Genomic DNA, 24,788 nt, shown 5'->3' on the forward strand with positions numbered 1-24,788 from the left:
TAAAATTTTGCTTTTGTTTTTAAAAAAATAAATAAATAAATAGGTGCCACCTTTCTGCATCCTAATTTACCATGTGTAGCTATAGTGTTTATGCCGTTAGCTTCAATTCACATGGTTTTCCACTACAGCAGGAGAGGTTTGAAACATGCATGTGCAGTGTACTATGTACTCTTGTATTACATCAGTCTCAAATATTTTCTTGTTGCACTGAGCTGTTCTGTTTGTGTTTAACTTTAAGAAATGAGCTCAGAGCTGTAAAACACCAAGGAAGAAGAGTTCCCTCCCCAGAGGAGCTTTAAATCTAAGCAAACTGATTGAATCAAAAAATGTACTGGGAGGAGGATGATAGTGCCATTTGCTTTGTTTTCTTTAATAAGGGGCTGGTGACATCCATATGAAACATGAATGACAACTTGAATCTTCCAATACTGTATTTATAACTTTAATTAGCACACCCCCAATACAAACTCATATGATGTAAACAAGGAAACAAAGCGTTTGTTTTAAATGGTTTTTGTGCTGAAAAACTGGCCAAATAGTACCGTTGCAGTAAATTCAGAAAATATCTGGAAAACAGGAAAATATGTTCACCAAATGCACTGAATCCTGCTTTTATATCCAGGCTATCATTGGAGTGATCACTGTGTCTGGCGTGACTTTCATCAACAAATGCCCCTTGCTTGCTGCTTACTATGCAACTTTGCCATGTATTGATTCTGCCTGTAATCTAAACTCCATTGCCCCCTTGATGCATTGTTTTTATTAAGTCAGTTCATTGTCATTTTGGAGCCACCAGTTCATGCACCAAAACATTGCAGTGAGTGTGTAAATGATGCCAGATTAGATCAGCTGCTGATGGTCATTGTTGCAACATTTCTGTTTCAGCTTCACCATTGCTACATTAATGGTAGCATGTAGCCCAAATTTTGCAATGGCAGCTTCACTTTTCTTTCTTTACAAACAGGTCTTAAAGGTCGCCTGATGGCATAAATATTACTAACTTTATTTTCTTTAGAATGCACTTAACCTTCTGTTCAGTTTGCAGCCAACGAACTAATGCAGCATGGCTGAAACATGGTAGCCTTCAGCCACATGCATCAAATACATCTGATTGTGTGTCTGTTACACCTGGAAACAATCAATGTGTTTGAATTCAATATAAATTAACAAGATACTGTAGCACTTAAAAAGAACCATTTTTATATCAGTGTCAATATACAAAGATTTTGTTACAAAAATATACATGTCAAGAACTAGAGGCAGTTTGGTCTCTTGTGCTCCCTTGTCAGGACATACTCAGAGTGTGTATGCTTTACACAGTTTCTGCCACACTAAAGGGTGATAGAATGCCTAAATAGGCAAAGCCATTCCATTGTAGAGGAAACTTCTGAAAGATGGGCAAAATGTCTCTGCATGCAAAGACCACATATATCTTGTACTCACTGCATGTTTCATGGGAGTGAGACTGTTTAAGAATTACCTCTATTTTCGTATTGGTCTGAAATGCTGCATTCTCCTACCAGATTCAGTGGAGAAGAAATCATCCATAGCTTCAGAGGATCAGCAGGCAACAAGCACTTTAGTGGAGAACATCAAACTGAGCATTCAACACAACAATGTTGTTGAACCCATCAACCTCCTTCTGCAGAAAGTTAAACCAGACATCAAACGACAAAGGTAAAGGGACAGTGTTTTCTATTATCTTCCCCCACCCTCATACCCAAACCTACACCAGGATCACATACCATTTAAGTGTTGTAATGGCCTCCCATACATGGTTACAGAACATTCAATCCCCTCTGAGACTCCCAGTCAATACACATACAACAGCCAGATGTTTAGGATCAGATTTTCATACGGGCATTTCGAGATCTATAAAGATTCTGGCATGTGTAGATCTACTCCTGTGCATGTAGTTGCTGCAGTTATTTGCAAATCAGATAGCTAGACCCCCAGTTGTGTACACAAAAACTGATATATATTTTTTATATACATAAGTGAAGTAAATATGCATGCAAAAGCAGATACAAAACATGTGGAGATCTTGGGCCTCGCTGCATAAATGTAGCAAATTTACATTTGTCATTGAAACCTTTACATCGCAAAGGATCTGAAAGCACCCTATGAATTCCTCTTTACAAGACGGGAAACCCTGCTTGCTGAGCCATTGCTCAGCCAGGGAAAAAAGGAGCCAGAGCCTGCTGCAGGAGAGACTGTCAACCTTGCCCCAGCTACCAAGAGCCAGCGAATACCCCAGGAAAAAGAGAGGGACTTCAAGTAGCAGAGACCAGGGGATTGCACCCCTCCTGGACGGACATGAACAAACTGAGTTATCAGGGAATTGTCCCTGCTATAATAATTAGATAGTATAAAAACTACATTCAACAGCTTTTTTTTTTTTTTTTTTAAGTAACTTTGGCCCCACTCCCCTCCCCAAAACAAAAAAGTGTCTGTGCCCCAAAGCATCATTCTCTAAAGATTCATCTTTAAATAGATATTTGTGTGTGTTGGTGCTTACAGTGGCGTGTGCTTGCAATTCCAATAAAAAATGGTAGTTGCATATAATGGTAGTTTTTGAAGTGTCATATCTATTACAGTTCACAGTAGGGTCACATTACGTGACTGAAGCATGGTACTCAGTGCTCTTAATACCATGTTCTTGTATGGAATACTCCTCCCCTCTTAGAATCATAGAATATCAGGGTTGGAAAGGACCTCAGGAGATCATCTAGTCCAACCCCCTGCTCAAAGCAGGATCAATCCCCAGACAGATTTTTTTTACCCCAGTTCCCTAAATGGCCCCCTCAAGGATTGAACTCACAACCCTGGGTTTAGCGGGCCAGTGCTCAAACCACTGAGCTATCCCTCCCGCCCTTGTATGGAATACTCCTCCCCCTCCCTCCCAGCACCTCCTGCATGCCACGGAACAGCTGATTGCAGCAGCTGGGAGACGCTAGGAGGGAGGGGGAGGAGTTGATCAGCGGGGCTGCCAGTGGGCAGGAGGCGGGGGGGAGGAGGAGGAGCTGGCTCCCGGTGACTGTTCTAGCCCTGGAGCACCCACGGAGATGGCACCTATGGGACACAGGTACTCCCTCCAGAACCCCCAAATACCCTCTCCCAGTACACACACCTCTCCAAGTACCCCTCCCAGTACACAAACACCCCTCCAGCACCCCCATAAATACCCCCTCCAGTTCCCCCTCTGGCAGTGTCCTTTTTTGGGACCTGAAAGTAACCCTAGGAATAAGGGTAATAAATATTCCTCAGCCTCCAGATGCCAGTTTTTTCCCTTAATCAAAACTATTGTGCAAAATGCAGAGCTGATTCCTCCTAGCCAGCAACTCACATGCAGCTGAACTTCAGTGGTTGTAAAGATAGTTTTGTGTGCCTGGCTGAGGCTTGCCTGTCTGTGCTTCTCCCACTCTTTCTCTAGCCAGGCTGGCAGTTTCCTTCCTTCTCCTACAAAGGCTACTCAGTACCAAGTGGTGCATGTGCATTTGCACACACTCTCACTCTGAGTGCATGAGAACTTCAGTGACCCTTCCTCTAAGGCAGGGATCTCAAACTCAAATCACCACGAGGGCCACATGAGGACTAGTACATCTTTTCATATAAAGATACAAAAGCCCCCTGCTGCCCCCAACCCCACCCCCACTCCACCCCTTCCATGAGGTTCCGCCTCTTCCCCTGAGCGCGCGGCTCCCTGCTCCTCCCCCCTCTTTCCTGGAAAGTGCTAAGTGCCGCCAAAGAGCTATTTGGCAGCGGGAAGTGCCTGGAGGTAGGCAGAGGAGTGGGGGACGTGGCACGCTGCGGGGGCAGCAGGTGAGGGGAGCTTGACAGCTGCAGGAAATAATTCCGGGGGAACGCGGGGAACTTGGCGGGCTGCAGCAAATAACTCCGCGGGCCGGCTGCATGTTTGAGACCCCTGCTGTAAGGAGACCTGGGATAGGTACGGTCAGCTGCCACCTTTGGGGATGATTCCCAGAGCTTCTTGATTGGCTCTTCTCTTCTGCCTCCTCCTCCCCTCGAGATGTAGGCTGTTCCCTTTCTTCATTCAGCCACCATCTAGATTGATTTACAAAGAATGCAGTGACTGTATGAAACCAGGAGGCCAGCTCTGTGTCAGTTTGCCAAAGAGTATTGTGCATATGTCTTTAATTCTGCAAGCCTATCCCATTCTTAAGTGAGTAGTGACTGAAGTACAGAAACTGTGTATTTTCAAGGTGTTAAAATGAAAGCACTTTATTCATTAATACAATCTCTGATTTTTTTTTTTTTTTTGCTCCTAGTTCCATACACCTATTTGTTTAATATGTGGATAATTCTGTTCCAGTGAAAATTTGATATCCTGAAACTAAACCCAGGATCCCAATCCCAAATATAAAAAAATCATGAGAAATTTAAAAATGAGATTTTTAAAAATACATTTTGGGTTTTTTTCACTTGCCTTGTAGTTTGTGAACCTTTATGGGGGGTCACATTTTCAACCTTTTCTCCACAAGCATGGTGGCTAAAACATTTTTGTTAATGAAAATGAGATTTTTTCATATAGCTCTTGACTCTAGGAGCTGGGCTCAAAGAAGCACACCAAAAACTGCAGGACTCATAAAATTATGAGTTCGCAACACTGATTAACAAGCCACTTATAATACAAATAACATCGGAAACATAGTTTTAAAAAAAACTGTGTTTTTAGAAGATAAACATGCTTTCAGCATTGACTTCTTGAGGGTAGATTGTACTTTCATTGACTCATATTTTAAAATATTTTACAGGAGTTTTTATAGAGAAATCCTTTTCCTGTCTTTGGTGTCTCTTGGGAGAGAGAACATTGACATTGGTAAGTTGAAAATATTGTGACGTGCATAATGTTTATTTGCACAAATATATTAAAGAGAAAGCTCAATGTGTATGGACTGATAGGATAGCTAGCTTCAAAAAATTGGCATTGGTTTCAGGGGTTTCTATGCAGCTGTTCAATTGGCAGACTTCCTTACTTCAGGAGTAACTAATGAATACTAATATAAGTGTTGCTTTTGTGATTCTCCGTTACCGTTCATTTAAAACAGCTAGATCTTGCAGAGTGATACATTTTAAAAAAAGAAACTTAATTTGTGTGGAAAATATTTATGGTGTGCACTTGAAGTCATTTAAGCAGCACTTTCAGCTATGCTCTGTTTATTCCAGAGGCCTTTGACAGTGAGTACAGACTTGCATATAAAAGTCTAACGACAGAGGTGCTTGAGAAAATGCAGAAAATAGATGCACCGCCAAGCAGCAGTGTGGAGTGGTGCAGGAAATGCTTTGGAGCACCTGTCATATAAAAATGCGGGAAGAGGTGGTGGAACTTCACGAAACAGAAAGAAGTGGGACAGAAACTGAGAATATGTAGATTTGGATTCAAGTTCCTAAAAGAAGACTAAATCCAGCAAGTTGTATCCAGATCAAATCTCTCTTTGGGACGAGTTCTGATTTTTGATTTTGTCATCTCATGAAATAGTGTAAAGTGCTATAAAATACCTTAAAACTTCTTAATACCAAGGATATTCAGTTCTTGAATGGCTTATCTGCCTTAACTTTATTTTTCTGTATATATTTTGTTTCTTCTTGCTTGTCCGCCATTTTCAGCATCAAGTGGTTGAGAAGGGAGATGGTGGTTCAATAAGCATTTAGTTGGTGGCTTTCTTAAGGACCATCAATACTGGGATATTTTATAAGTGTATGTTTTGGATTGCCTTTCTAGCCCAGAAACATGTTAAGTGCACTGGTAAAGAGGGATCTGTTTGTTGCATATGGGTGCAGCATGTGTGTACATATTTATGGAACCCTTGAATTGCGACTTGCAATGCAGCTATTTTAGACTGGTCACAATACCAAACAATAGCTTTAGTTATTACCTCTCTTTTTGACAGTAGTCCCTGTCCCGGTTAATAATCTAAACATCTATTGACTGACGCCAACCTTCCATTTTGGCTATATTATAAAACTTTAGCTTTTCTCTATTCAGTGTCCTGCTACATGAAATTAGATATACTCTGATTATATTGCTTTCTTCTCCCAAACAATGATGGGCTTCTGCCCTGAGCAGCTAGGAGATGGGTGTCTTTCTGCAAGCTACAGAGATAGTTTAATGAAACTAGGGTGCACAAAGGTTTTGACAAAAACAAATATTGACCAGAAATTAAGATTTCCCCCCCCCCGCCCCAAAAGTGCCCCTTGGGGTGAACTTGCAGCTTCAGGCACTGTTGCCCCATACCTGGTATCTTTCTAACCTATGGGATAATTATTTTGCATTGTAGGTCCAGATTCAATATTTTTTTACTATACATATATTTATATACAACTCTTAAAGTTGTGTATGCAGAGAAATTGAAGAGTTCAAGGGACTGGTCTTAAAAGTTAAAACCATGTTTAGTTGATTGCCAGTAGATGAAAAACTCATGCACCTACTTGACAATACTTGTCATGTCCTCTGCAAGATGAAACTTAGACACTGGTCTGTGACTTAAATGTTTCCATAACTAAATTACATGGCAACATTTGTGGATAGCCCTGCTGCTTCTGCTTCAATCAAGTGAGCTGAATCAGTACATGTCCATCCCTTACTGAGGAAGTCACTCCTGGAAGAAGCAACTGAGAGAAGGGATTAATGAATTATTAAAACAATGTGACTTAAGCATGGTCTCACTTTCAGCTTGAATGTAATCTGCTCATACTACTCCCATGCCAGAGTCTTTACTCATTTTCATACTTTCAGTCATTTGAACTCTTTACAGGGGCACTAGGATCTCATTGAAAGTGCCAGTAACTGACCCCCCCACACACACCCCCGAAACATCAAAGTACTTTTAACATGTTTGCTGACATAACATTTTTATAAGATATGTGTTCCTTCAAATAAATGGATTTTGCACTATTTGTATCAGAAAATATTTTTGGCATTGTAGGCTGGATGCTCACATTAAAAAAAACATAGCAATTGGTGATCCTAGGCCATGTTAGTATAGTAAGTTCATTTGGAATTCTCCCTCCATGAAAATATTGGGCATTTTCAATCTCAAAAGCAAAGAAGCATAAGCGCAGTACAAGAACTTTATCTCAATTCTTCTGTCATTTTTAGCTTTTTGAGTTTTTGTTGTTTTGCAGATTTCAGACCAACTCAACAATGAGTATAGAGCTGTTTTCTTATACTCACCTGTGGAATCGGTGCTTGATTTTCTTTTCTCTGCTCCCCTCCCCACCAATGTAATTAATTGTTAATATTTTAAATTTTAAAATCCCTGTGAAGCATGCTCTTGAATACTTACACTTGCATTATAGTAGTTGCTAATCTAAGTAAGTTTTATACAAATAGCAAAGATTGTACCTAATACTTTACTTTAGTACTGGCTTTAAAAGTACAGCAGCACAAAGATTAAATTATCACCTCTCACTGATGGTCCTAAATAATAAGCAGCTAAGCCTTATGGCTCCTTGGAGCAATTTAAATAGCAATTCTCTTTGAGCATCCTAAATATTTAGCTACCCTTATTTTCCCCAGCTGCAGAAGATCTTTATAATATGTTTTGCCTACTGGGTAATAACGAAATAACTGGATTCCTTTTTCATCCTCTTAGACATAATTGTAGATGACACTTTTAATCATTTTGCTTTGTTTTAACAACCCTCTCATATGTATTGCTGTAAATCTTCAACAATATCACACTGGGCTTGTGTAAACATCCAGAGTAGCTTGTGTGTCATGGTATCTAGCACTGAATGTTTGTTTCCTAAGGCTAATGAGGTAAAAAGGATACTCTTACGATCCTGGATCATTCTTGTAGAGGATTTAATGTCCCTGGATTTACTACATCAGACTGATGCCTCTGCATGTTATAACGTAGTCTCTATTCTGTTGTACATACCTGTTTCCCAGCTAGCTGAAAGCGCTGTGTGAAACTAAATGAAGTCAAGTCAAAAAGCCCACTTACAATTACTTTCCAACTTAGAATCCAGGACACGTTGAGGACTGTTGTTTTGTTGTTGAGTTTGGGTTATTTTAAACTGCTTGGTTTTTAATTCTAGTTTTTAATAGCTGGTTAACTAGCTGACTCTAGAATAGATTCCATTATGCAGGAGAAAAAGTGAAAGTCCTCAAGGTGATGATGTAATCACAATATTTCATCTAACATGCAGCTAGATTTGCTCACAAGAACTTGGAGTAAAGCAAATACTGAGAGCTCCTTCTAAGTTGCTGCCTCCTCCTGACCACATATCACTTCCTGTTCCTCCTCCTTTGACTTCTTTATATGAAATATTTAGCTGCAAACATTAGAGATTGAGGCAAGTTGTCCTAGAGCTGGATTTTCAGAGATGAATGCTTACCTAATCTGAATATGCAAACACCCATGACTGCACTTGGAAAACAGGTATGGCACCTGACTAGACTTGAATGCACGTTAATACCCATATGATCGAAAATCTGACCCAAAATGCATGAGGACAATTCCTTAAAACTTTTCCATTTGCATTTTAAATGGGCTTTCCCCCTCCTCGAGGCACTAAAGAAATTATAAATGATTCCTTGCAAATGAATAACCTAATAAACTCCAGAGGGAGGGGGATGTGGGGGGAATGAGTAAAATTGGAAGCTGCTTGACTAAGAACTAACATTTTGAACTATATTCCCCCAATGATCCAAATTACCATACATCCATTGTGTATGAGTGAGCTTCCCCCAGGTGTCATCCAAAGAGGAATCTGAGTTCAGCCCCAGTTCTTTCCTTCTACATAAGCAGGAAAAGAAATGCCTTGTTAACTTGGGAACCCTGGCTTCCAGAGGCAGAACAGCTCTAGTCTGACATGTAACCAGCAGCCAAGAATGGGATGGAGATGCTTTCATTGTATACATTTTGGAAACCTAATTTTTAATCATAAAGATAATGGTTGCAGATGACTATTTCCTGAAGAGGCTGCTATTGGACTGCACAAAGTCAGGGTCCAAACCAAAATGATCACATAAGTGGAGCTGGGAGCAACTTGGTTGCAAGCATGCTGAAGTGTGTGTATGTGATCGAGTGAACCCGAGAGATGTTAAAAGGAGCATGTTAGCATAGAACAGATAACTAACACAGGAAAATCTTTGAATTTACATGGTCTTTAAAATTTTGGATTACTAGTTAACTATATGAAGAGAGCAATGTATTTTCCAATGTTCATCTAATTGTAAATGCACCGAACCTGCCTTGTTTCCCTTTACTAAACAAGATATTTACATTTTCTGTAAAGTTAAATGGGATCTTTAACAGTTTGAAATCAAGATTCTCAATAGAGAACTTTTATTGAGTGTTGGATGTGCAGAGTGAATAAATTCCAGAACATTACAAAGATTAATTGTAATTATTGTAAATGAAAATGCAGTAGATTCCAAAAAGTTTGTGTATATAGAACAAATAGCAAACGGAATTAAAATGTTGTGCAACGTACCATGAAAATAATAAAACATCTGTGTACAATGCTGATAGCTATATTCTGTCTTCATATTTTATATAATACTAGTTGACAATAACATCTTAATTGAAAATTTGTTTTACGTAGAAAATGTATCTTTAAATTATATTCCACTTTCTCAAAAAACTACTAAGTTAGTCTTACTTATAGCTGAATTTCACATGTTGGCTAAACTCTACATTCACATTGCATTTGTGAATTACTAGACTTTTTCTACCTTGTGAATGATGTTTTTCTGTACTGCCTCAATTTTAGGATATACATGTACCTTAGCTTGAGTTTACTATTTTCATATAAATAATTGCAGCATGGGGTATGTTTGCAAAGTGAGTGTTTGTTAGACCATAGAAATCTGTATTTTTATATCTTTGTTTAAAAACTTTTTAAAAAATATAACTGAGGAATCCAGCCTAAAGTAGAAATTTGTTTTTAAACATTAATCAATCAATTTCTTCAATGCAAATAATTGTATTTCATTAACTGTTGACTTTTTTTATTGAATTAATGATAGCCTATACAAATAAAATAATTCTTTAATTTAACAATTTGAAACCTTCAGGTGCCTTCTGTATATCAGCTTTTCCTTGTGGACCTTTTCAGAAACAACCCCACCCCCTTGTAAACCGTAAATGCTGACATTGAACAGTTGAGTTGGATGCAGTTCTGATTTTACTGTGCTGTATTTTGTGATGCATATTAGAAAAGAAACAGTAGATTGATATTTTTTTGTCTTTCATTCTGCATCAATCAATGATGCAAATAAAAGGGATTATGTTTCCTGTTTTTTTTACAAGCACACTGAACTCCTTTTAGGAGCTTTAAAAATAAACTGAACGTTAATGAGGGTAAAAGGAAGTAGTGTGAATAAATTATCAATTTATTAAATGAGTTGGGAAGTGTTCTATTAATGGAATAAAATTTGCACTGGTTTAGTCTGTTTGTAAACTGTTCAAAAATGACATCCATTTACTGTGCTTTGATCTAACAATTATTTCTCATGTTTTTGTACATTTGACAATGTTTCTTGGTGCTTTGTTTATTCTGAACTTTGTATAGCTAAGAAACATCTATTTCTCAAAATAAAAATATGTACAACTGCTGTCTGGAACTCCCATTTTTTAGTTCTATTTTTGTCATCAAATTGCAATTGTCATCAACACAGCAATAAACTTGAAATGGTGGGTTCAGCTTGTGCCAGAGTACAGCATACTGACATTTTAAAAAGAAAAACTTAACTTTAAATTACCCAAATTGTGTGTTATCTCTCCTACAATAGATGTGACTCCACTTTGTGCAGATGTGTTGTTACTATATATGGTAACGTTAATGCCTTTATAGATCTGCAGTTCAGCAGATATGTTTGCTGTGGGAACCTGAATTCAGTGGATGTGTGAAATTTCAGCCATATAATTACAAGGTAGCCTTAATACAAATTATAATGAAAATTTGTCAGCCCAGGCGCACACTAAGGCTGTTCCTTTATTGATAGTCATAGCTTTATCATAGCAAACAATTGAAGTATTGCTTGAATCAGTAAGTCTTGCTTGGGAACTGGAAAGCCAAGTACATTTATATACAATAAAAATGTTAAACTATTTTAATGGGCTATTGAGTCTTGTTTACTAGCAGGCTGGCCGGGGTGACAGACAGCATGATTCTTTCTGGGGAGTAGGAAGAGGCCACTAAAAAAATTAAGGTTCTTGCTATGGAATTATGGCCATAAATAGCTCCTGCAGCTTTTAACTAATACTATTCTATTCACCCATCAGGAAAGAAAATTACTTGCCCCAGGAAAGAGGGCAAACTGAATTCTGCAACAGCACATAAAATGTACTCCTTTTTTGAAATGTCAGTGTTGGTGGATTTGACTGAGTGAACATTCAGATGCACATGAGAGTTTAATTGTGAACCGGTCAATATGGAGCATTGTATAAGATAGAGAGGGAAGATTAAGGCTTTCTACAAACATTTAGAGGAGGGAGGAAAAAAATACGAAATTTAACTGGTGGTGGTTCTAAATATGTACCCTTAGGGGAGCTCCACTGCTCTCCTCCCTGTATTCTTTTGTTGGACCCTCAAATAGAGATAGAACTGAGGGGTTATTACTCTGCACAGTCCTATATAACCTCCTTGTGCAGCATGAGGTGGTAAAGTGCATGCATAGCTGAATGGACACTCAAGATTCCCCCACCACACTCTGAACTCTGGTGTGCAGATGTGGGGACCTACATGAAAGACCCCCTAAATTTATATTCTACCAGCTTAGGTTAAAACTTCCCCAAGGCACAAATTCCTTTCCTTGTCCTTGGATGGTATTGCTACCACCACCGACTGATTTACACAAAAATTCAGGGGAGGGTCACTTGGAATCCCTATCCCCCAAACTCCTTCACCCCCTTTCCTGGGGAGCCTTGAATAATATACCAACCAGTTGCCTTAACAATGTGAGCACAGACCTGACCCTTTGTCTTCAGGACACTGAAATCAATCCAGTTCTTAACTTTATTTATAAAGAAAAAAAACACACCTGCAAAATCAGACTGGAAGGTAACTTTACAGGGTAATAAAATTTAAAACAGGATTCCCCTCTGGGCTCAGCTTCACAGTTACAAAAACAGGACTAAAACTACCTCTGTAGCATAGGAAAATTCACAAGCCAAAACAAAAGATAACTGAACACATTTCCTTGCCCTAACTTAGTTTTCTGTGATTTTAGATGAATTATTCAAGGTATATTTCAGGAGATACTATACCTGCTTGGTTTTTCCCTCCCTCCAGAGAGGGAATAACAAAAGAACAAACAAACAAATCCTTCCCCTCCAGATTTGAAAGTATCTTTCCTCATTGGTCCTTCTGGTCAGGTGCTAACTAGGTCATTTGAACTGCTTAACCACTTACAGGTAAAGCAATCCAGTACAGCTGCCACGGAGGGATTTTATGATACTGCATACATAAAGGTTGCTACCCTTCCCCCTATATTCATGACAGACACTAACACAAAATCTCCAACCAAGGGCTTGAGGGATACATCTTGAAGAACCAGTTACTGCACAAGGTGAGTAACCTTTTATCATCTTTGTCCTTCTGGATTTTCTGACAGTCTTCATGGTTTGGGTTTGACTCTACTACTACAAAGTACAAGTAATTACTGCGCTGTCATAAAAACCCATGGGGCACCTTTGCATCCCTGTGTAATGTAACACATTCTACCATGGGGTTTTCTGCATATTTTGCAAATAGCTTTGAAAGCCCTTTCCTAGCAGTTTTTATGGTCTACTTCTACAGAATTGGTATTGCATGTTACCAGACTGACATTCTTTTAGTAATACTTGGGTTTTAATTTCATATTTTTCCTACCAGTAGCAGTCATGTGCTCTGCTTCAGATAGTTCAGGCAGTCCTGGTAACATGCAGATTCATAGCTATCTTCATTCTTTGTAGTTAAATGTATTCACAGAAGTTTTTAGAAAAGCCTCTATATGCTCTTCATTTTCTATTACAATGTTTCAGTGAGATTCCAAGCTACTTGATAACTGCATACTGTCCACATATAATGGGCTTCTTAAGCATATAGGATTTGTTCATTTTCATGTGTCAATCTGATCCGTTTAAGATCTATTTGTTCATTAGAAACATTTCGTTGTTGACCGACAATAGAATAGACTAATGCTGTGAATCAGTGAAGGTTTGGAGCTTTACTGTCTTTGCTTGGAACACTCAAAAAAAATACTTAAGTTCACTATTTGAAAAAAGCAGAATCCTTCCCCCTTCTCTCCCCCCGGACTACCCTTTCAGAATCCAGTCCCTCACCTAGGAAGTGCCCCCAACCCCAAAATCTAGTGTCCCCCATGCACTGGCTGCACCACCCTCCCTGCAGCCCCAGCCCCCTACCTCGGTGCAGCCTGCCGTGTCCTAGAGCCTGCTCCAGCTGGGGTCACTGGACCTGCTATGGGGTGTGTGTGTGTTACACAACACTAAGCACCCTGGCTTCTAGGCTTGATCCTGAACCACTCCATTTTTGCACCCCCCCTGCTGACTCTAGGGAGGGGCACCTGCCCTGGGCACAGTATGACCCTGAGAATATCATATGGGCCACAGCTGTGCTCTGATTGGGCTGCAAGTGGCCCACAGGTTGAGAACCACTTCTCTATTGCCTATGTTAAACAGGTCAAACCATCTGGCCTAAATCTGTCCTTTGAGAAGATGCTTGTGTGCATGTTTATTTTGCCTTTTAGGTAAGTAGGAGAAGAGATAGTGGATAGAGAAAAGTAAGGCAGTAGTGCAAATTGTTATAGAAAGCTTCTACATCAAAGATTTTGGAAAAAATGTTAAAACCCATTCAAGGTAAAGAGGAAACAATACTATCAGTATTGACCAGTAAGTGAGTTTGTTCAATCTAATACTTATGAAGATTGGTATTGCTAATTTAACTACCCTAGATGTGACTGCATGAAGAATCTTCTCTGGAAGAACCACCTTTTTGATGGGAGTTATGTTGCTTTCTCTATTTAACAGTGGCAAAATAGGAGTACAAGCACCAACAAGACCTGCCAATTCTAAGAGCAGAGCATCGCTACAAGCATATTTTTACTAACGCACTGAAAAATTCAATTTCACCATAAAAGATTTATTTGCTTAATCATTTACATCTTTTACTTTTGGCTTGACTCAGATTTAGATGTAGAGGCCCTCAATGAGGACAGTCGTCTTCTCTTGGCTATCTGCTCCTGGCGTTTTTCCTTGGCCTCCTTTAAAAAGAAAAGCAGCACACAGTGAGTAATGCCTAATACTGTTATAATTGAATAAAATATACTTCAGTAAAGATGGAGGAACACACACTCTTGTTTATGACATCTTAAGCATAAGTGGATGTGTCCAACTGGAAAGCAGGAACCCCTTTTAAACATTCAAACTATTGTTCCCGGTATTTTTCCCTCCCACATCCAAATTCCACAGATGCCCTTATCTTGCCAACTCTATGGAAACAGCTCCATTATTTCTACTATACAGCACACTAATTTATCACCACACTACCATGGTGATTTATTTTAATATTTTTTCTAAGACCTGTATTTTCAATGTATATTATTATCCCAATTAGTCAACTTTGGAGCTAGGGTACTTGATTTCAACTCTCCTACCCTACCTGCACTGGGTTTTAAGCGTTAGGGAAGTGAGTTCCGGTTAAGTCAGTTTAACATAGCTAGCTAGGACAAAATTATGTCCAAGGGCCAGTATTTTACATGGGGCCTCCAGCCTACAATGTGATTGATAAAAAACTGTTGTACCAGAATGTCCATTCCAGACAGTCAAACTACGTAAGAAAATGGTTTAACTGGAACAGCGTTTACTCAGCTTATGCATGTAATGTGAAGATCTCATTACTCCTAAAATGGTTAAAGAAAGCTTGAGCGATGTAACAAGTTGTGCTGTATAACCAGTCTATCATTAGAGCCAGCTAGGCCACTATCTGCTTGCGAACTGCTGAAAGGTGCAGCACTGAAGTCCTTAGTAGTCATTGTAGGAGTTGGATTTTGTCCTGCAACAGACTGACTCTGTGGTGCTAGAGAGCTACCTCCATACTGAAACACACTGTCTTCAAAAGGAGATGTACCTTCATTCTCTTGGCCAAAAGCTTAGCATATTCTGCCGCTTCCTCCTTGTTCTTCTGAGTTCGTTGCTTCTTTAGAGCAATACGTCTGCGCTTATGTTGCAGAACTCGGGGAGTCACCAATCGCTGGATCTTAGGAGCCTTGGTCCTGGGTTTCTTGCCTAGGAAAGAAACAAATTTACTAGTAGAAAAGCTTATGTTTAGTGTTTCTGGAAATCAAACAGAACTGTTCAGTAGTACAAACAAAGAACCAAGTTCCTCTCCACTGTGTTTTCCTGTCTTATTTTGCAAACTATCAGGTCTTTGATTTGTTTTAATACTTCAATAGTAGTCTTGATGCTTTCAATATTTGTTGCATTTGTTTTCAGCAGATCTTTATTTTAGAACACAAAGCATCTGAATAGTACAGCTATTCTTCCCTCCCTTTTAACTAGAGGGGAGATTCTCAAACATTTAAATGATTGAGCACAAGTCCCTCAAAAGTCAATTAGGATTGTGTTCAAAATCCCTTGTTGCTTTTGAAAACCTTCCCCTAACTAATCAACCTGTTTCTGAAACCTTGTGTGTACATCTTAATCAAGCTACTCTTTTAGCATGACAGTCTGATCTGTTGTACATACATCATATAGAGGCCTAAAGTTTAGTCAACCTAGCCTAGTCAACTTACAATAGCTTGATTCGTGTTTTTTTTTTTTTTTTTTTAAAGTAGATCAAACTTGAGACCTGCCAATTTGTGAAAATACAAAGTAAACCAACAATTCTGGTTATAGTAACTGCTGGTGTTGTATGAATAGCTAATTTCAGATAAGTGATATTTAGGTTGACTGGTCTCTTTGCTGACTTGTTCAATGAAACACAACTATTTTCTCACGTCACCTTCAATGTGGTGGGGAAGTAGCAGGATGCAAAAGGCAACAGGTGTGGGGAGAAGAGGCAAATATTCAAGGTGACAAATACATTCTCCTTACAAAGGGCATGTCACTTAAGAAGCACTGCTTCCAAGCAAAGCTGGTTTTCTGGTCCAAGATGCTATTGAAGCAATTGGAAAAGTCTGAATTTGGGGAGGGGGGGGGGGTCCTGACTTTGTGGCACTTAGATGCCAAAGATGATACCTGGGTTTCAAAAATGTTCTGTGGGAAGACTTCCAACCACAGTAAGATTCAAATCTCAGATTCAGCCTCATTTCATTGATTGAAAATTACATTGTGAATCAGTGGTACCAAATGCATCTAGAGAATCCACCAGGTCTTTAACACTGACCTCCCCAGTGACTTTCTGGGGAGTAAGAAAGGGTGCTCTAGCTAAAACTTATCAATACTAATTACTGATACTTGTCAGTGCTTTCAGAGACAGTGAGCTCAAGCTCTAGCTGATGGAATGTTTTCAGATAGTATGATTTTTAAAGTAGGGTTTCTAATCACTGCAGAAGCTTGGCTGCCTAGTAAGAAACAAACCCACAACATTGCAGAATCTGTCTCACCTTCCTTGTTCAGAGGTTTCCTCACCACATACTGACGCACATCATCTTCTTTGGAGAGGTTAAACAGCTTGCGGATTCTGCTAGCCCTCTTGGGACCAAGTCGACGAGGCACTGTGGTATCTGTCAGTCCAGGAATATCCTTCTCACCTTTGGGAAAGTTGTCAGATTAGTTATCCTCCTAGATTTTAATGCTGTGGCTGCTTGGAACTAAGGCTATGTCTGCACTGCGCATCTTACAATGGTGTGGCCGTGCTACTGCACCCGCACTGTTGTAAGGTGAGCTATGTAGCCGTTCTTTATCACCAGGAGAGAGCTGGTGCAGTAGCTTGTCCTCAGGAGCATAGCTCCTGCTGACAAAGCATTGTCCACACTAGCGCTTTTCTCATAGTTAAAACTTGTCATTCAGGGGTGTTTTTTCACATCTCTGAGCAACAAAAGTTAAAAGTGCCAGTGTAGACAAAGCCTAAGACTGTGTGTACTTGCCAAAATTCCAACACAACACACAGATAGGGCCACATTTGGGCCTACTAGCCTATATTGTCTCAAGTCCCCCCCCAAGCTTTGCTATCAATTATTGTGATAAAGTTTCACATCAGTTTTGCAAGACTACTTTATCCCATCATTCTTGGTAGCAATAAAAACATTTCAGTTTAGAAATGGGCAGTCTGTTAATCACCAAAAGCACACTGAACCACTGAGCTGGTGAAATGGACTTCTTCATGTATTTTGAGCCACGTTCAGCGCAGCTTATTTTCTCTTTAGCATCAAATGTAAGAAATGAGAGTCTCTAATTTGCTGTGTGATCTTAGGTATAAAAATCATTAGTTCAAATCTGACAAGAGCAGAATTCCAGGAGTCCACCAGTGGACCAAGCTGTTTCAAGACAGGTTTTAGCTGGGTTACAAGCCTCCATAGAACACTTCCAACACTAATCAGTGATAATGTCAATCAATACATCATTAAGTCATACGTTTAAGGCTGTGTGAACCTATATACCAAGGCCTTTATGGCCTTATCTACAGATTCTCACCTTTCTTTACGATGACCAAATTCAGGACACTTAAGTTGGCATCAACAATGCAACCCCGGACAGATTTGCGTTTTCTTTCTCCAGTTCTTCTGGGGCGATAGCAGGAGTGGCCCTTACTGAGCAGCAGGCGGACACGTCCATGGGTCAGAACACCTTGTTTCATGGGGAAGCCTTGTTTATCATTACCACCACTGATACGGACAACATATCCCTGTTAAAAAGATGACACCTAAGTACCTCATATTCCTTTAATTGTCCTTAAAAGCACTTGTTTCCATTAAACAAGAAAAGTCAGCACAGCCCTGTCTTCTATAAATTCCGTAGTCATGTTCTTTGTACCTATGCCCCCTTGTAAAACAGCATCCATCCACAAGTGTTCCAGACAGTTTACATGCAGCATGTCAAATTGAATTAGATTTGTTGAAAGCAAGTCTAAGTACTGTACAGTTTCAGTGCTGGACTGAACAGAAACTATTCAAAGAGTCTTGCTGCTCTCTCACATTGAATTAGTTGCCTTTCAAAGTCTCCTCCAATACATTGTCTTTAGGAGCTATGGGAATAGGTATTCTGAGTACACTGCAGCTAAGACCGTTGAACAACACTAACAATGGGCAAAACAGCAATGGGTCCCATCTATTTGGCTTTCTAGGATTTGTAGAACAAATTGCTGGGGGGGGGGGGGGGGGGCTTTAAAAATACCCCAGCATCATTTTAGCCTCATCAAAGGAGAGCACAAGTCTAGTTTAAATGCAAACTTTGGCCAAAGTCATACTAAGTTGATTTTTTTCAGTGCAGCTTGAAAGTACATTTAGTTTGACACTTGTTAATCAGAGGTCTAAACGACATCGTCTGAAATCCCTAAAACTTTTGTTCAAAGGAAAATATAGATTTGACAGCTGGCTCAAATAAAAGCAGTTAAGTCAGTACCAACTAAGACTGCTATAATTTAAAGCAGCGGTTTTCAACTTTTCATTGGCAGACCCCCTCTGGAAATCTTAGACAGTCTGCAGACTCCCAGGGGTCCATGGACAACAGGTTGAAAACCAGTGTTCTATGGTAACGATACTCTCATGGATACTCGTGGACCCCTTAGACAGTTGTCAGACCCCAGGCTGAAAACCATTACTTAAAGCAAGTACAGAAAACGTGGTTCATTTTCCTAGTTACGTTGTGGGCTTTATATTACTTTGTCCATAATCTTTTCCCTGTTTGTTAGCTATTTGTGTTACTGCAGCATCTTGGAGGCCCAGGGTGATTATTACCTCATTGTGCTAGGATTCATATACGTAGTGGGAGACTGCCCTAGAGAGCTTACGCTCTAAATGGACAAGATAACCCAAAGGTGGAAAAATTATCAGTTTTACAGAGGGGGAACATAGGTAAAGAGATTAAATGACTTGCCCAAGGTTGGTCAGCCTGTGGCAGAGCTAGGCACAGAGCCCTGATGTTTCACATCTGTCCCCCTCTTTAAACCAGAAAAAATTGTTCTAAAAACCCTCTTTAGCAAGAGGATGATTTCAGATATTAAACCCAAAACCTTAGTTCTAGAAATTTGTCTACTCAACTTAAAGGACACAGTGTTAACGGTGAATTGCACATACTCAGTTGGCAAAAACAAAAACCTGTATGGGCAGCAAATCAACCTTAATGATACCATTCTTAAATTAGAAGAGTGCCCTTTCCTATAGCTCAGTTTATGGTAAATTCTAGCCTCCAAATATTGATTTAGTGGTTTACTTTTAACAAAGCATTTTTCTTAACGTTTTACAGTTTCATTGCACAGGAAGACACTTTAGGTCTACAAAGAGCATTTCCTTAGCAATGCCTGTTTTCCTCATTCCTCCAGTCTAACAGCCAAATACAGGAGAGCAAGACCAAGAACAGCAAACAGTCCGCTGAAGAGAGCAGTGAAACAGATACTCTAAACACAACTTCATTTAAAAAATAAAAAAAACACATCACACAGCTCCCCATTCTAACTAAATATACTTTGAGACACTTGTTTTCAAGGATCATTACACCAGGCACTACCTACCACATGCTCTCTAGGCGAGTAGTGTGAGACACTGAATACTTAACTCAGTTTTATTTCTTATGCCTCATTTTGCCTCTAATATGCCAAAAATAAGTTCAGTACGTTAGCCCAATTCTTACCTTCCATTCTTCACCAAGAGAATCAGCAGCAACTTCAGTGGCCATCCGCTTCTCATAGAAGGTACGCAATTTGCGCTCATCATCCACCTCAATGAGCTTCTGGCAGCCAGTGGCTGGGAAAGAGATGTTGAGCTAGGAACAACAACAACAAAATAAACCCAAGTCTTTTCTAGAGCTAAACTCTCATCCCATGAAGCCCCTATACCCCACCTGAAACCAACTTTCCTTGTGGCTTGTTTCAATATTCTTGGTTAAAATCACACCCACTGCCTCAATCTGCAGAGACTTACTGACGTCTGTTATTCAGTCAGTCCACACCTTTACCTGGCAGCATACTGCTTCAGCGTTAAACCTTAACGTCCTGAAAGGTACATGCTAAGATGCTACAAGCTCCTTGGGGCAGAACCAAGGCAACAGGCTCTGCCCCCCCCAGCATTCAATGCACACTCGACAAGGCCTCGTGCCAAAGGCACTGCCAAAAGCCTGAAGCGACCCCGCAGAGCGATTCCCCCGGTTACCTTCCCCTTGCGGGGGAGGCCGCTGAGGCGCAGGAAGGACAGGACCAGCCCGCCGACCCGCACCCAGGGTCTAGCTCCTCGGCCGCCCGCAGCACCGGGGGGCTGCCCCAGGGAGCGCCCTTCAAACGCCCCGCAGGGGGATGTGCTTCGCCCCGCCAGGAGGGGAGCTCTGCGCCCATGGGGATAGCGGGGGAGAGGCGCCATGTTCCCTGTCCGCCCCCTCGCTGCGGTGAATCCGTCCCCATCCGCCCCGCAGCCGCGCTCCCCAGCCCAGCCCCGGCGGCATCGCCTCCCGCAGGCGGCCCCGCTCCGAGTGCCAGGGCCATTGCAGGCCGAGGCGGCAGCCCGTGCCCGCCCCCTCTCCTCACCTTCATCCTCGCCGAGCCGCTCCCCTCGGCTCCGCCACGGCAAAAGAGGCCCTACTTCCGCTCAGCCCAACACACATAGGCTCGCAGGAATCTCGCGAGAGAGCCGAGCGACACACCGCGAGGTCTCGCGAGAAAGGGAGCACCGTCCTGGGCGGATGCCTAACACAAGTGCCACGTGACCGAGGTTAGCCAATGGCAAAAGGGATTTGCGCGGCTGGCGTGTTTCTCGCACCGGAAGGGAAAAGAAGGGGTGCTCGTGGCCGCTCTGTGCCCTGTGGTGGTGTACGCCGCGTGCTCTATGGCAGGTACCTTCATTGCCTCTCGGAGGGAGCCGGTTGTTGCCAGGGCAACAGCTAAATGCCGTTACTCCCCCCCCCAAGACAGAGTTAACTCGGAGCCGGTGCAGGGGGTGCTTTGCTTACGGTCCCCTCGCTAGCTCCCCTGCAGGCAGGTCTGGTTCCCGCCAGGCGACCCCACAGGTGTCTAGGTGAGTGGTAACCGCAGCCCAGGTGTGTCTCTCACTGGTGCCAGGTGCAGTGTGTCTGAGTGCCCGCGGGTACGCGTGCGGCCCCCTCCCGTGCCGTCAGAGCCAGCCTCGCCCATCCGTGCGCAAAGGCGGCTGTGTGCAAAGCGCGGAAGGCACTTTCTTTGCGATGACAGGGGGTGCAGTGAAGGTGGACAAACTGCTGTGCTTGTTAAGGGCTGCGTCCAGGAACCCATGTCCAGTGTTTCATTAGCCCTGGGGTCGCAATCACTGCACTGCTGCCCTTACAAGAAGGTTGTGTCACAGGTAGTTTGCTGATGAACGTCTCCACTGAAAATAGTTTTGTTTTGTTTTTTAAACTGCTTTGCTAGTATCTGCTGCTTCAGCGCTTTAACAATGGGTCATATTTTCCTCTACGCCAGGTTCAGGAAACTCTGTGAGATGCTGTTTGTGGAATTTCCTGCTTATTGTTACATTGGGAAATTTCCTGCTCATTGTCCCTCTCTCTGCAGAACAAATAACCCAGATAGCCTCGTTATCCAGTGGCTCTCCCAAGATCCACAGAGCCTCTGTGCCATAGGCTCCTGCAGGTCCTGTAATAAAAGTTGGGCACATTAGAGTGCTGGTGAGAGACTGGTCTTTATTTCATAGCCCCAGTCAGACTTCAAAAGGTACACAAAAGGGCCAGGGCTCTCCCCCTGGCACCAGGGCTACTGAAGGAGTCATGCTGCCAGTGACCAGTGCCCCTCATAACCAGGCAGAAGGGAGTCCATGGGTGTTAATGCTCAAATATCCACTGGATCTGAAGGGGATGTGTTCCAGAGAACAGATTATTTCTTACCCCACCTTCTTCTGATTTGCCATCAATAACCTGCAGGCAGTGGAGAAACTTCTTCAGTGTGCTAGGGAAACTTGCTGGGGACCCATTGTTCCCCAACTTTACAACACAGGCTGGTTTCCAAGAGTTAGGATGTCTTCCTTTTGTGGAGGCAGAGGGGAGAGTATTGCCCATTATTAGGAATAAATGAAAACATGCAATGGGAAAAAATGTTCACCTACCTTCAAAGTGAATGGTTATCATAAGTCAACAGTCGTGGCTATTCCTGTTCAATTTTCTGTGTGTTAACTTTATGAACCGTCACATCTGGATGCTAAGGAACGTGCTTCTGTTGGGGTCTGAGAGACTAGATGTAGGAGTCCAAGAGATCAGCCATAACCGGGCTAGGAAATGCAGTCTGTTGCAGCTGCCAAAAAACAGCTTGTGGATCCAGAAATAGTAGAGCAGCAGCCTGTGAGCCTGGAATGGGTGGAGAGGATGCCTGACAGCTGGAACTGGAGAGATTGAGAGCTGTGTGATGCAGTCTGATGAGTGAGAGTTTCAGAAAGATTTAAAAAAGACAGGCCATGGCCAAGTGTTGGTGTCAGCAGGGAAACAGATAGAAAATTAAGGTAAAAACAGGATTATGTTGATTTAAGACCATCATATGTGTTCCCCCTAATTTTTTACATCCATGTGCAGAATGAATTTTATGTGCACCAATGTGGAGGTGATGTGTGGTGAGGGTGGGGCCGAGGGGTTTGGCGTGTGGGAGGGGGGCAGAGGGTTGGGATGCAGGGAGGTGAGGGCTCTGGCTGGGAATGCAGGCTCTGGAGTGGGAGTGGGGATGAGGGATTTGGTGTGCAGGAGGGGGCTCAAGGCTGGGGAAGAGGGTTGGGGTGCAGGGGTTGAGGGCTCTGGTTGGGGGTGAGGACTCTGGGGTGGGGATGAGGGGTTCAGAGTGCGAAATATTGTAGAATATTTCATAAAAATAATGTGATGTGGAGTCTTTCACTCTAGATCACTGATTTCCATCCAGCCCTGGACATTAGTAACCAAAACTTGTAAGCATGATGAATGTTCAATGGTCCATGGGGAAAGATTTTAATGGGTTCTGTTCAGCTCCTAGTGTACAAGTGTACACATCACAAAACCACTACCATAATCAGCACTAATTGCTTGCACACTCAGCAGAGACACCAATGACTGAATGAGCCATGGAGCATGAACTGCCCTCTGGCCCTTTGGGTATATCTACACTGCAATGTAAGCCCGGGGTCTGTGGGACTTGAGCCGTCAGGCTCAGTGTTTGTAAACTCAGGCTTGAGTGTCCACACTGAATATTGACCCTGGATTTAGAATTTCTGGACCTACGTCTTACCTCCACACTACACTATGCAGACCCAAGTTAAACAAGCCTATCCCGTGCTTCCTAGCACCCGCCCCACCTGTAGCTGTCTTAGCCCTTTGTTTGTGGTACACTTTAGTAAACTTGTCTGTCCATCCCCTGGCTCTTCACAGGATGTCACTGCAGCCTGCCAACACATCCTGCCGAGCCATCTTTTGAGTCTGCACGCTCCTGGCAACTGGAGCCAGCAACATGAAGGAGTCACTATTTGAAGAACTTGTCTTGCTTGGGCTTACACTCCTGTTTCAGGAAACTGGCAGAGCATCCATGAGATGCTGGTGAACATTTTGGCGGTATTTTCTGACCTATCTCAGGCACCTGTCAGAGGAGGACGATACAGATATGGAAGACTTGAACTGTCTGATGCTGTTCCCAAGTCTCATTATAACTGCTGATGCCCCTTCCATAGACCAGCACTTCTGGAACAGGACCACAAGCACAGACTGGTGGATCACTTCATCACTCTGGGATGACCAGCAGTGGCTCCAAAATTTTCACACAAAGAAAGCTACCTTTCTGGAGCTTTGTGAGCAGCCTACCCCAACCCTCCAGCTTCACGATACAGACAGGGGGGCAGCCATGCCAGTCTAGAAGTGGATTGCCGTAACCATCTGGAAGCTGGCTACCCCCAGACTGCTACATGTCTGTTGCTAACTAGTTTGGTGTTGAAAAGTCAACCGTGGGTAAAGTGGTGGCGGAAGTTTCTGAGGAAGTCAGGCGTGTGACTTACCCCAAGTTGTTGGGGTAAACAATATCCCTGAAGTAAATGCTGGTTTTGAGAGAATGGGGTATCAAGACTGTGCCGGGGCCATCAATGGGACTCATGCCCATAGTTTGCCCTCCTCAAGGAGCACATAAACTGCAGAGGCTACTACATCGTAATGCAGGCCCTTGTGGACTACAGAGGCTGATATATGGATGCCAACATGGCCTGCACTGGAAAAGTTCATGATGCCCAGGGTTTTCCGCTGATTGGGAGTCTGACTTCATGGACAGGTTCGGACATTGTTCTGACCAAATGATATTGTCAAATGGAGTAACGGTCCCCACTGTTATTCTAGGGGAAACCACCTTGCTTTGGCTTATGAAACTATCCTCCTTTCAGAGGCCCTGGCAAAAGAAGGTTTAATTTCACCCTCAGTAGGTGTAGAATGAGTGAGCATTTGGTGGATTGAAATCCCACTGGTGCTGTTTACAGAACTGTTTGTACACCAGTGTAATCAGTGCAGTCTGCATTATTGTGACTTGCTGTGTGCTTCGCAATCTTTGTGAATCCAAAGGATGAGCCAGTTGGCCCTGAATGGACGTATGACAGTAACGGATTGCTGAACCTGTACACTCAGCCAGAAGGTGCACTTATCACAGCTGGAGCAGGATACACACGGTCAACAGAAATCACAGATACTTTATGCACTTGCGTTATGGACTTG

At 42.1% G+C, this 24,788-nt stretch overlaps 2 protein-coding genes across 3 annotated transcripts in view; one reads left to right on the plus strand and one right to left on the minus strand.

Moving 5' to 3' along the window:
• The window catches only part of DENND4C (DENN domain containing 4C), a 105,591-nt gene extending 94,505 nt beyond the window's left edge, over window positions 1-11,086 (plus strand). For both annotated transcript variants that reach the window (XM_024193148.1, XM_024193149.1), the window contains 3 exons: window positions 1,524-1,677; window positions 4,776-4,840; window positions 5,188-11,086. In XM_024193148.1, the coding sequence (XP_024048916.1) occupies window positions 1,524-1,677; window positions 4,776-4,840; window positions 5,188-5,324 (356 nt within the window). In that variant the 3' untranslated portion in view covers window positions 5,325-11,086. The remainder of the gene's footprint in view (window positions 1-1,523; window positions 1,678-4,775; window positions 4,841-5,187) is intronic.
• Window positions 11,087-14,094: 3,008 nt separating this feature from the next.
• RPS6 (ribosomal protein S6) lies at window positions 14,095-20,736 on the minus strand. Its single transcript, XM_024193150.1, has 6 exons — window positions 20,650-20,736; window positions 19,764-19,895; window positions 17,610-17,820; window positions 16,580-16,726; window positions 15,103-15,260; window positions 14,095-14,236 (listed from the first exon to the last, which is right to left on the minus strand). Exons 1-6 carry the CDS (start codon window positions 20,653-20,655, stop codon window positions 14,141-14,143), a joined length of 750 nt encoding a protein of 249 aa, XP_024048918.1. The 5' UTR covers window positions 20,656-20,736; the 3' UTR covers window positions 14,095-14,140.
• Between the last annotated feature and the right edge of the window lie 4,052 nt (window positions 20,737-24,788).

Source organism: Terrapene carolina, unplaced genomic scaffold, assembly GCF_002925995.2.
Source record: "Terrapene carolina triunguis isolate 2854851 unplaced genomic scaffold, T_m_triunguis-2.0 Scaffold113, whole genome shotgun sequence".
Lineage (NCBI taxonomy): Eukaryota > Metazoa > Chordata > Testudines > Emydidae > Terrapene > Terrapene triunguis.

Coding starts and splice junctions, on each gene's coding strand:
- RPS6 (XM_024193150.1), bottom strand. Junction 17,821..19,763: donor CTCTTGGTGAAGAATGGAAG/GTAAGAATTGGG, acceptor TCTTTTTAACAG/GGATATGTTGTCCGTATCAG. Junction 15,261..16,579: donor GAAACCTCTGAACAAGGAAG/GTGAGACAGATT, acceptor TTTCTTTCCTAG/GCAAGAAACCCAGGACCAAG.